At 41.4% G+C, this 12,700-nt stretch overlaps 1 protein-coding gene across 2 annotated transcripts; it reads left to right on the top strand.

Annotated features, from left to right (window-relative positions):
* The first annotated feature begins 758 nt into the window (after nucleotides 1–758).
* On the top strand, nucleotides 759–1,813 carry LOC148874903 (DNA binding / transcription factor). 2 transcript variants are annotated; one of them, XM_088942302.1, is made up of 2 exons: nucleotides 759–1,013; nucleotides 1,201–1,813. In XM_088942302.1, the coding sequence occupies exons 1-2, from the start codon at nucleotides 1,005–1,007 to the stop codon at nucleotides 1,663–1,665; spliced, it is 474 nt and encodes a 157-aa protein (XP_088798428.1). In that variant the 5' UTR covers nucleotides 759–1,004; the 3' UTR covers nucleotides 1,666–1,813. The 2 variants fall into 2 exon arrangements, 1 of the variants encoding a protein (XP_088798428.1); XR_016098471.1 differs by having other exon boundaries at nucleotides 818–1,013; nucleotides 1,194–1,813.
* Nucleotides 1,814–12,700: the final 10,887 nt, after the last annotated feature.

Consider the following 12,700-nt stretch of genomic DNA (forward strand, 5'->3'; position numbering starts at 1 on the left):
ATAACTTTGAATAATTTTGGTTAATTAACAAAAAAAAATTAATTATTAATTTAATATTAAATAAAATTATTAAATCTTTTAAACTTTCTCGTACATCGCACGGGTCCTGCTAGTATTATATGTAATTTATTATATTATGTGGACTAGGCATTTTGGACCTAAGATTTTTAGTACTGGAAACGTCTGCGTTATGTGCGAGTTTGATGCAGGCTCGGTTCAGGCAATGTAGGCCCGGGCAGAAATGATCATTGATCATTCCTACGTTTGATAAATTATAATTATAACTCCTACCCGAGGCCCAATATGCAATACTAGGTCAGTAGGTCCAATACGCAATACTAGCGATGTGTGTGCGATTGATGCAATAAACACACAAATTAAACACGGTTGGGGATGGATTCTTATACCTAAAGCTGATTTTGACCCAGTTAACATCCGTGCGGGACCCATTGACTCGTGTGCACCGGTTCTCCAACGTATAACACGTGGCAAATACTGTCCCAGGAAGGAGGATGATGTACGAGACACGAGAGTTCAATTTCTATCCTTCCCCTGCATGACGCACCTCATCACTGATGGCCAACCAAATTTTCTAAAATCCCGAGTACGTGTCAGTCAGTGGAGTGTGCGTCATGCTTCATGCAATGAGGCTTTTATGTTTGCCACGTGGAAAACAGTGAACCGACGTACTGAAGTATCTGTCCACATAACATAAGCCAAGGTTTTATTATTAAAAGGAAGTGAACGAAAAAGCCGTTGGTTTCATGCATTTCTCCTTGCTGGTTGATGTATAAATAGAGACGAAGTTAGTGGAGCTAAAGCGAAAATGCAAAACAGAACGAAAGTAGAAAACTAGAAAGTAAGAGGAAGAAAGGAAGAAAAGATGGGTAAAGGCGTGATGAGAGTAATGGAGAGCGTGGGTCGTTAAGACGGTTTCGCTTGGGTTCGCGTGGCGTGCGAGCTAAGTCTAAGCTCTCAATCGATTATCCTTCTCTCGCCAGCGAATGGAAACGGTAATCATCAATTCATCATCACAAGTTTTCTTTTGCATTTTCACTTCAATTTTCCGGCATTAATTCGATTCCGCTTTCTGATCCGCCTCCCAATGCAAGCTTTTTCTTCTTAATGTGGTGTGTCTTTGTTCCTTCATTCTTTGACAGAGATTTCTCAGTTTATTTTCTTTTTCTTTGGAGGGTAAAGGCTTTTTCTGAAATGGAGCGCGACAGCAAGAAGAGAAGAAGAGACGACGACGACGAAGAGAAGACGGACTGGAATGTGTGCATGAAAAAGCAAGAGCATGTCGGCGTCGGCTTCGAAGACTCCGATATCTTCAAAGTATCAGATCCGTTTCGGCCATTTGGAGTGTTCGATTTCCCCTGGCTTAAAGACAATCTGGTGCTCGAATCGGAAGACTGGAAATTCGACGACGTCTTCTCTGCTTCTTTGGGCGACGTATCGGTCTCTGTTGGTGGGGGAGTCGATTTTGGGGGCCAGTGTTTGTGCCAGACTCCGGCGTTGGTTGAGATTCTTCCCGGCGATACGTTGGATGAAGAATCGTGGCCATGCGAGGGGGGCATGAATGATATCGACGGTGGTGATTGCATTTGGAGCTCCGTGCTGAGTCAGCCGCTTTCCACCGGTTTCAGCAAGGTTCCTAACGCGTGACCACTGATTATAAAAAGGGATTGAATTCGTTTATGATTCATCTTCTCTTTTCTTCCAATTTTTTTTGTTCTTTGTCTCTGAATTTGTTGACCATACGATTTTGATCCCTGAACGATTTGATTCAAGGATGGTGGATTAATGGGTCCTACATACGTGCGGTGGTGAACTGGTGATTGCTGCAACTAACAAACATTGTACCATCCCACGCATAGCTCTTCTGAGACTGTTTGGATTGGAATTGATGCGAGATCCAAATTGGGACCCACCGCTCATTTAGCATGGAAATGGAATGAATGCAAGAAAACAATGATGTCGTATGTTAAATGTAAACATGGGGATTTGGGCGTAGAACGTAGAAGTTCTGGGCTTTTCGGTTTTAGCTTAAAACTTAAAACCCATACTCCTGAGTCCTGACAATAAGAACTGTTTTTGTAAAATAGGAGTTAGATCAGGTTTAAATAATTGGCAGTGGGATATAATTTCAGTCAGTTTGGAAACACTACCTATTGAACTTAACTGACTTTAGAATAAGAAAACGCACCAATTATATGCACAAGAAGACAATAAATAAAAGGTTTCATGTAGCTCCGTTTGCTTTTTGGGTAAATGCAGTTAGCCGGTTACGTGGGTAAGTTCATTTATTCATGTCTTTTTTTTCTTTTTTTTTTTATTTTGGGAAATTGTCTGAGTTTTGAACATTTTCTTTAAACTCGCCACAATTTTTTTTAAATGTCTAACATATATATAGTTCAAAACTTACCTTCCGTTAGTGCACCAATGGTCTTAAGTTTTCAACTTTTTTTGTTTTTTTCTTACAATTTTAGTATTTTGTTATAATTTTCAATGTTTTTTATAATTTTTACTTTTTTATATTTTATATTTTCTACAATTTATAAATTTCCCTGTATTTTTTGTTATTTATTTATAATTTCTCTGTTTTTCTATAATTTTTATTTTTTGATTTTGTTTTTCAATTTTTATAGTTTTTATAATTTGAAAATAATTTTTTATTTTTTTTGCAATTTCTATAATTTTTATATTTTTTGTAATTTTAATGTATTTTATATTTGAAAAGTTTTTTGAAAAATTTCCTTTTTTCATGTCTAAATATTAAAATGGTAATATATTAATATCCGCTAATTTATTTTATATATATTTTATATTTTTCTATGAAAGTTAAAATGATAATATATTAACACCTATTAATCTGAAGTTAGTGACATGGTAAGTTTTAGACGTGGTGAGTTTAATGTGGTAAGTTTAAGAGAAATACCGAAAACTGATGGTGAGTTTTGGATAATTTTTCTTTTATTTTTTAATTTTAAAATTTTATTATTATTAAAAAGGATAATTTTGTCTCATTCAACTAAGGAAATTAAGGGTATTTTGGTTAATGGGGGTTTCGCTTTTCATTGACCAATTTTCTTCATTTCAAAATAAATAAAGAAAAAACAAATAGTCCTTAGGCTACGTTTGTTTTTGGTATAATTTTTGGTATAAATTCTATCCATGTAAAACTCAATTGATGGAGTTCAACATGGATGGGTTTAAAATTTTATGAACTATTGATAATTGATGCGATTATCAATGGAAAATTCAGTCAATAGGACACTGAAAATAAATACATGAAAATACAGATATGGGGCGGAGTATTACATCGGTTCGAATTTTTTGACTGATGGTGCACAATCTGGATGCTTTTAGCTGGAAGGTAGCTCGAACGTCAGTTCTGAAGTAGATCGGTCAAAATGCAAGATAAATAGATCAGAGAGCCTGGGGTGGCTAACCCAACGAGGTCGTTTCGATGCTCAAGTCAATATTGAATGTAAGTAACGAGCTGAAAGTAAGTAAACTTGAGAGCTAGAATGCATTGTATTGTGCGAACCATGTGTTACTGAGGTAGATGTTCTTATATAGGCGTTGTTTGGCATGGGTTTCACACATCATATCCGAGGTCTTCGGGAAGACATGCCTAGTCGGCCCGATGTCCTCAAAGGTAACTGTGCATGTAGACCGGTCTTCGCACCTTGTTCGGTTTCCTTTGGAACATTCGGTACGGGGGCCAACTTTCGAGAAACCCGGGAGTGTTGGGATATGCATGCCAAATTGGTCGGTGAACACGTCTTGCAAGTCGCCACCTGGACCTCAATCAGGTTGGCAAGCCCTCAAGAGAGGTTGATCCTCTTCGAGGTCACTTCGACTATACTAACGAGGTGCTACAAGCCACTCAAAGTTGTGGACAAGGTCGTTAGTTAGGTTTTCGCTAGGTCGGTGATGGTGGCAGGTCGCCAGGTCGGACTCCATCTCTTTGGCTAAGGCAAGTCATTGCCTAGGTGGTGCCGAGGTGTCATCCAGCTGTTCTGAGATGCCATGTGTCATGATGCCACTAGAGGGCCAAATCCGTCCTCATCAGTGACCTCATTTTTTCTGAAAATCTAGATATGTATTTTTTGAGAAGTTGTTGTTAAAACCCACAATTCATTGCCACCATTTAGACAAGTGGCATTCTCATTTTCTAGAAAGCTAGACACATGGCAATTTCTGAGAAATTCTTGTTAAAGTCTGCAACCCACTACTAGGGGTCCCCTACCTTTCAGACATGTGGCTTTCTCATTTTTCTTGAAAGTTATACACTTGGCATTTTCAGAGAAGTTGTTGCTAAATCCCACAACTCATTACCACCATTCACACACGTGGCATCCTATTAATTCAAGAAATAAGATTTAAAAAGTGGGTTGTTTCACTCCTAAACATTCCCAATAGAAAATTATTTATTAGCTTAGAATATGTTTATCCATAGTGTATTAAATACAAATGGTGGAACCCATTAAAAGATTAGCATAAACCCACTTTTGTTTTTAAATGATTTTTTTTTCAAAAAGAAAATACTTTATTAATTACAAACTTGATTTAACTTTTAGGAAGCAACCTAATATAATTTTTAAAACTAAATAACTCAAAATAGATTTATTAGATAAATAGTAAATACCAAATAAAGTGGGTTATTGTTTACCAATAAGATCTCATTTAATATCTTAAATCGAATAAAAAAAAACAGAAATTCTTAAGAATCGGAGTGTCTTCCTGGGTAAAACCTACCCAAGCACTCTAATTCTTCTCTCTTTATTGTCCTTCTCATGCTAGACTTACAGTTTACAACTTGGCAGTACATCTCAGCATCGCCAGATCAGAACTTGGTTTAGAGCCCAGTCACTAACACGGGGGAGTGAGCAAATAGTGCATCATCAATTGGCGTCGTCTGTGGGAAATGCAGCAAAAAGCTAGTGTTCCCTTCATTCATTTCTCTTATTCTTCTAAAAGAAATCCTTCAATGGCATCTTCCAACAACCCATCTACCAACAATGTCAACGACCAGATTCCTACTGTTATAATTGGCCAAATAGACGTTCTGTTACCACCAGTCGAAGCACAAGGCAACATGAATATATCGCCCCCAGTAGCTGACCATGCGGTACCTCCTGCAACAGTCAACGTAAAACAATTCAACAACCTAGTGCAGAGCGTGCACACCATGATCGAGTAGATTAGGTCATGGGAGAACATATTCATCTTCATTGTTGGACAATAGCAACAACAATTCCAACAGCAGCAGCAACAACGCCAACAACAACAGCATCCTGCAACACCCGATCAACCTATGTCATGAGATGGCCAGCAAGTACCGCATAACAGCCAGCAATGACCATTTAACAGCCAGCGAGTGCCAGCCAACGATTAGCAGGTCCCATACAACAACCAAGAAATTCTGAGAAGCAGCCAATGACTACCTCCACAGAACAATGGCCCGAATAATGAAGACCCACCTTGCCCACAAGTACGTAGTCAAATCTAGGTCCCAGACAGAGTGGACCCAGTAATCCGAAATGAGTAGGCCCTTGCAGAAAGCCAAGCTAAGGTTCTTGACAGGACCGATGTCGCAAGTTCCACTGAATGCACCAAGAAGAAGAGCAAGAAGTAACACACCGTGCAGGAAGAAAAGTACAGCTCGCCCGTGCGAGCAGCGAGGCCTAACCTGAAGAGAACAATGTAGCGACCAGTAGGATGGTATCCCTCTCAGAACCGCCTAGTTTGGCACGTGAAACCCCATTTGCACTAGAAATCCTTAATGTGCCGCGTCAAAAGAACTTCCGAGCCCTACAGGGGAAAGACAAACATGGTGGAGCATGTGAACAACTTTTAAGCCCTCATGTTCCTCCATGGAGAAAACGACTCTAGCTTGTGCATTGCATTCCCCACAACACTAAAGGAAGAAGCTTGGATTTGGTATTCTAGATTGACACTAGGATCCATAAAAAATTGGGATCAATTTGCCACCAGTAAGACATTCCAAATCAGCGCCATGCAGCTCATAGCAGCGAAGAAAGGTGTCAAGCACCGCAAAGTAAAATGGGAGCTCGAACTACATCCACTAGCTACCATGGAAAAATTCCTTGACGTACCTCACCCCTTCATCAAGGCGGAAGAAGCAGTAGGGATAGAGTCTGATACAACAAGAAAGAGAAAGTGTATTGAAGAAGAAGTGAGTACAAATACGACTGGGCGAAGGTGCAAGTTGCCGAAGAGAAGCAACTCACGAAGAAGAAAGCACAGCAGCTCGTCATGCCACAAGAGCAAGTCGCCAACCAAAAGATTAGATTGGCTTTCAGCGAGGCCACCAGCATACACAAGAGTGTTTACCTCGTTGAATGCTAAAAGAAAGGAGATCTTGATGCAAATCCAATCTAATGATTACGTGGAATGGCCACCAAAGATGAGGGGGGATCCTACTACTTGGAACCCAAATAAGTATTGCCATTTTCACAAAGGTGTTGGACATGATAATAAGCATTGCTGGAACTTAAAGAACAAATTTGAGGACCTCATCAAAAGAGGCTATCTGAGGCGCTTCATCAAAGATGAATGACAGTCTGAAGCAAGAACTAGCAGGGAGTTGCCCTAGAGTAGCAGGCATCAAGAGCAGGCTCTCAAAAACCAACAATCACAAGAGAGGTAAATCCGAGGGACCATAAATGTAATTACCGGAGGCTCGATAATAGCAAGTTGTACCGCATTACCAGGAAAGAATGTCATACGAGAACTAGAGCAAGAGGATAGTCGGCCATGCAAGCACCCTCGAAAGGAGGAAGTAATTTATTTTATAGAGGATGACATGTGTGGGGTCCAGTACCCCCATGACGATGCCCTAGTGGTAAAGCTACTAATCAATCATTTTAGAGTGAAGAGGATTCTAGTGGATTCAGGTAGCTCGGAAAACATTTTGTTCAAAGAAGCTTTCAAGAGGATGAAACTTAGTAAAACTGACCTGTAGCCCGCAGACATACCATTGGTGGGATTCAGCGGTGAGGTAGTTCGCCCGATTGATAGGATAAGGGTGCCAATTGAGGCGGGCTCACCGCCCCACACGGTGCGCTTCGAGCATGATTTTCTGGTGGTGGCCGCCTCATCGCCTTATAATGCAACCTTGGGATGACTGATCTTACATGCATTGCGGGCTGTGGTCTCAATGTACCGCCTTGCACTGAAATTCCAAATGGACACAGGTATAGGAGTGCTATGAGGGGACCAACTAGAATCCCGGAAGTGTTATGTAGCTTTGATGAAGGCCAAGGGCAAGATAATAGTTGATATTGACCTGAAACCACCGCCAGAGGACACAAAAGAAAGAGCTCTCCCAACTGAGGAAATCGTTGCAGTACATGTCTCTAGAACCGAACCTAAGAAAATGCTCTAGATTGGAGCTCGCTTGAAAGAACCCCTGCGATCCGAACCGGTAAGCTTCTTGTTAAATAATTTAGAGGTTTTCTCCTAGTCAGCAGCTAAGATGCCTGGTATAGGCCCTAGTTTAATAACTCATAAACTTAATGTTGACCCTACAGTTAAACCCGTCTGGAAGAGGAAGAGAAACCTCGCCCCAGAAAGGTGGCATGTAGTGGACGAGGAGGTGGGGAAGCTGCTAGGAGCAGACTTCATCAAAGAAGTCCAATACCCAAGCTAGATAACCAATCCAAGTGGCGGATGTGCATAGACTTTATGGACTTGAACCAAGCTTTCCCAAAGGACAACTTCCCCCTACCTAGCATAGATCGCATGGTGGATGCGACATCGGGATTTGAGCAACTCAGTTTCATGGATGCCTACTCAAGCTACAACCAAATCCTAATGGATCCGGAAGACCAAGTGAAGACCGCTTTTATCACTGAAACATGCTTGTACTACTACAAGGTCATGCCTTTTGGTTTAAAGAATGTTGGGGCGACCTTCTTGTGACTAGTCAACTCTGTTTTTTTCTGATTTAATCGGTAGTAAAGTGGATTGTTATGTAGATGATATGGTTGTAAAAACACTTTTTTCAAAGAATTTGATTTCTGATTTAAATCTTGTGTTCGATGTTTTGAGAAAACATAATTTAAAATTAAACCCAAACAAGTGTGTTTTCGCTATGACCTCAGGTAAGTTTCTAGGTTACATCGTTAGCCAGTGTTTTATAGAAGCCAACCCCGAAAAAATCTCGGCTATCCTAGACATGAGACCAACCAACTCAGTTAAGGAAACCCAAAGACTAACTGGACAAATAGCAGCTTTGAACCTATTTATGTCAAAATCGGTTGGGAAGCGTCTTCCCTTCTTCAAAGCTATAAAGAAAAACCAAGCTTTCGAGTGGATTGAGGAATGCCAGCTTGCCTTCGACGAGTTAAATCAGTACCTCAGCTCGCCACCCCTACTGACTAGGCTAGAGATTGGAGATGAGCTTAAAATCTACCTCTGCGAGTGATGAGGTGGTTAGCTCAGTCCTTATAAGAGAGGTATATAAAATGCAATGATTGGTGTACTACATAAGCAAGGTTCTCTACGCTGCTGAAACAAGGTACTCCAACATAGAAAAGCTCGCCTTTGCATTGGTGCTAGCCGCTCGAAAGCTAAGACCCTATTTCCAGGCCCACACCATTGTGGCACTAACCGATCGACCTTTGAAGCAAGTTCTTCAGAAACCAGAGGTCTCGAGGAGACTTACAAAATGAGCGATCGAGCTCAATGAATATGATATCTGGTATGAACCACACACAACGATAAAACCATAGGTCCTAGCAGACTTCATTGCCGAGTGTACCTTTAGCTCACCATCCCCAGAACTAATAGAGCTAGAAGCAGAAGCCTCATCCAACATGGCACCTCCCCCAGCTTGCGAGATAGCAGGTTGGGATGAGGAGCCCTGGATACTTCATGTGGATGGCTCATCCAATCAAGGTGGAAGCAGAGTTGGGTTAATGCTATTTCGAGCTTCGAATAATGAGGCCAAATACGAGGATCTACTAGTAGGCTTAGCACTAGCAAAAGAGGTGGGAGCTAAACACATAATTGTCTACAACAACTCACATCTCGTTGTGAATCAAATAAATGGGGACTATGAAGCCCGAGAACCCTCCATGGCCACATACCTGGCCAAAGTAAGAGAACTCCTTCCTAGTTTTGACTCTTGGTATCTCCATTAAATTCTGAGATTGGAAAACACAGAGGCAGATGCCCCTTTTAGACTAGCAAGCATGATTGACTCGACAAAGTGAACTATCTACATTGAAGAACTACCTCGCCCTTCAATAGAAAGAGGAGGTGAAGAGGTCGGCAACATAACTGACATGGAGCCAAGCTAGATTGACCCAATCTACAATTACCTGAAAAAAGGAATGCTACTGATAGAAAAGAACACAACTCGCCGAATAGAACTACAAGAAGCTCACTACGTGATAGTAGGCGAACTGCTATACTGGAGATCCTTCACACTACCTTACCTACGGTGCCTAAGGCGAGCTGAAACGAGCCAAGTTCAATAGGAGATCCACGAAGGCCTCTGCGGAGGACACATGGGGGGCAGAGCCCTTGCTCAGAAAGCTTTGCGACAAGGATACTCCTGGCCAACCATTAAAGTAGACGCAATCTAGCTAGTCCAACGATGTGACAAGTGTCAATGGCACGCGAAAATCCTACATCATCCCACTACCAATCTGAGATACTTGATCAACACATGGCCATTCGCGTAGATAGATTTGTTGAACCCTTTCCACCAACTAAAGGACAAAAAAGTTTTTTTGGTGGTAGCCGTGGATTACTTCACCAAATGGGTGGAAGCTGAACCTCTAGTGACAATAACAACTCACAATGTCCAGAACTTTTTTTTCTGGTGAAGCATAGTTTGTAGACTCGGCTTACCTAGAGTACTAATCTTAGACAACGGGAAGCAGTTTGAGGACATTGAATTTCATAATTGGTGAGCTCAAATGGAAATAAGGCAAAACTTCACCTCAGTGGCACACCCTCAAACTAACGGACAAGCTAAAGTCACCAACAAAACTATTCTACGAGGACTCAAAGCTCGACTTTCTCGAACTAAAGGTTTGTGGGTGGACGAGCTACCCAACGTGTTGTGGGTGTTAGACAGTGTATGCCCTTAGCTCCAATCAGAATAATGTACTTTATGACATTTATTGTAAATGAATAAAATACATATTTGATTCATGTTATTATGGTGTGTTTCTGTGTAATACCCTTAAACTTGACACATATGAGACTCGTGTTAGTTTTGAATCTTCACAGTCGTTGGATTGATCTAGCAAAATTTATTTTGCCAAGGCTAACACTGATGTGCCACCAAGTTGGTTGGGGTGGCTTGTCTCAGCTGCTAGGGTGATACTTGAGGTACATGTAGTGTGGGTTTTTCTTGAAACCTTGAACCGGACCAAAATTCCAGTATTGCCCTGGACCTTGGAGATAGATGGGCAAAACTAGAATGTTACATCTAGCCCCCTAGACTCGATTATGATACTGCACTAGGTACCGGATTGGGCTGTCTTTGATATGCCAATCAGTGAGATCCTTAGAGGGTGTCAAAACCTAGGTAAGTTGGGATAGTCCGAGAATTCATCTGAGTGGGTGATCATAGTGACAGGATCAACTCCTTTGGCGGACAAAGTGAATGATCGGGGATGCACTCTCTCTTATGGAAACCAAAGCTGCCGGTAGCCGATTTCAATCGTTGAAATTTGTTTTTGCAAAATATATTTATATAGAGAGTGCAGCACTGTTCCATATAGTCGAGGGAGCGGTCCTCTCTTGTTGGGCAGTGCTTGATCATTATGGGCTAAGAGGTTAAGTGTAAGGCCAATGAGGGTAATACCTGATGGGATAATCTTGCATCTGCCCACAGTCATTGGGTTTTTATAAGGTGGCTTAACCCATGGACCACTTAGTGTAAGTGTTGAGCCCATTAATAGCCCATGGTGATGGGATCAGGGGTTCACTGTTTCCTACAGTGAATTCGACCAGGCCTCGTAGTAGAGGCTGGGCTGAACCCATGTGGCTGATGTGTAGATCAATGTTTGGGTCCCACGCCATACAAGGATACCCAAATGGGTAGCAGTTTGGAGGATATGTGAGCACATGGACTTAATGGGCCTAAAGCCCAATTCGAACTAGTATAATATGATTATTTAAAGAGGGGCGGTTCTGGGATTTAGATCAGTAGATAGGATAGAGAGTTATCCCTATCCACTCAGAGAGTCCAGATCTAAATAAGATTTGTATTAAGAAACTCCTAATAAGATTAGGAGGGTTGATCTTTATCCGCAGATAAGATAAGGGTTTGTCCTTATCTCTTAAAGAGAGTCTAGATCCAAATAAGATTTGGATTAGGAAACTCCTAATGCGACTAGGAGAAGTTCTCTTTAAAGCTATAAATAGAGGAGGGCAAACCTAGTTCATCCTTCAAGATTACAGATTCAAGAGAGAAGACAACTCCAGTTAAACTGACGCGATCTTCTGCTCTTGCCTCCCTCTATTGCTGCCGCCATAGCCAGTTCGTTCTCCACCTGTAGGAGCGATCAAGAAGCGTTTTTTATATTAGTTTTTGGTGAAAAACTGATCTGAAGTCATGCTCACTCACCCTCCAACGAATTCTTGTTGAAGAGTTCGGTTCTTACTGAAGAACCACCTGCTGATTCTGCTCCACCCTACACTGTCTCATCTTCAGTGGGAGCAGTGGCATTTTCCTTGGGCGTGAACAGCTTCGTTGGGAGTTACTGTTACTCCATATCAGGTACATCCCTCTCCTACCTTTTGGTTTCAGATCTGGTACGGTTTAGGTTCAAGATTGATCCTTGAAAATGTAGTTTTCTAAAATAGGGAATGTGATTCCCATATGGGAGAAAGAGAAATTTTTAAAATTTTGCCCTACCTACCTGCAGGGTTCGGCTATCCATATGATGGATTTCTCATCCCTTTAGTGGGCATACAGGACCACTGTCCGGACATCAATAGGCGAGACATTGTTCAACCTGGCTTATGGGACTAAAGTAGTATACCAACTGAGATAGAGATTCCAACTCTACGATCTGAAGTATACGCCAAAGACTCAAATGTGGAAGAGTTGCGAGCTAACCTTGACTTGATAGGAGTTAGAGACCTCACCTACATTCGGACTGTAGCATACCAGCAACATGTAGCTCAATACTACAATGCTAGAATCAGGAATTGCAACTTCAGAGTTGGCGACTTGGTGCTCAGAAAAGTTATGATACCCGAGCCCGGTGTAGGGAAGCTCGGCCTGAATTGGGAAGGCCCTTATAGTGTTTCTAAAACCATAGGTGGGAACACGTAAGAGCTTGAGATGCTTGAGGGTAAGGTAGTACTCTGGGCATAGAATGTGGACAACTAGCGCCAATACTATGTTTAAGCAGTGTTTCAGGTAGCTTACCAACTGATAGCCCGCTTTGAAAGAATGGTAGGATCCATCTAATGGATGACATGAAGGGTGCGGAATGGGTGGGCGAATTTCAAAAATTTTCCTACCTTCTCCCAACTGGGAATCATATTCCCTAAATTTAGAATACAATATTCAATGATTCTACTTGAACCATAATCGAACTAGATCTGAACCAAAAGAGAAATGAAGGAATATACCTGATCCGGAGAAATAGTATCTCCCAAAGTTGGTGTTCACGCCCAAAGAAGAAACCAAGATCCG

Source organism: Nelumbo lutea, chromosome 1 (genome assembly GCF_056320005.1).
Source record: "Nelumbo lutea isolate HS-2025 chromosome 1, American lotus-T2T, whole genome shotgun sequence".
Classification (NCBI taxonomy): Eukaryota; Viridiplantae; Streptophyta; class Magnoliopsida; order Proteales; family Nelumbonaceae; genus Nelumbo; species Nelumbo lutea.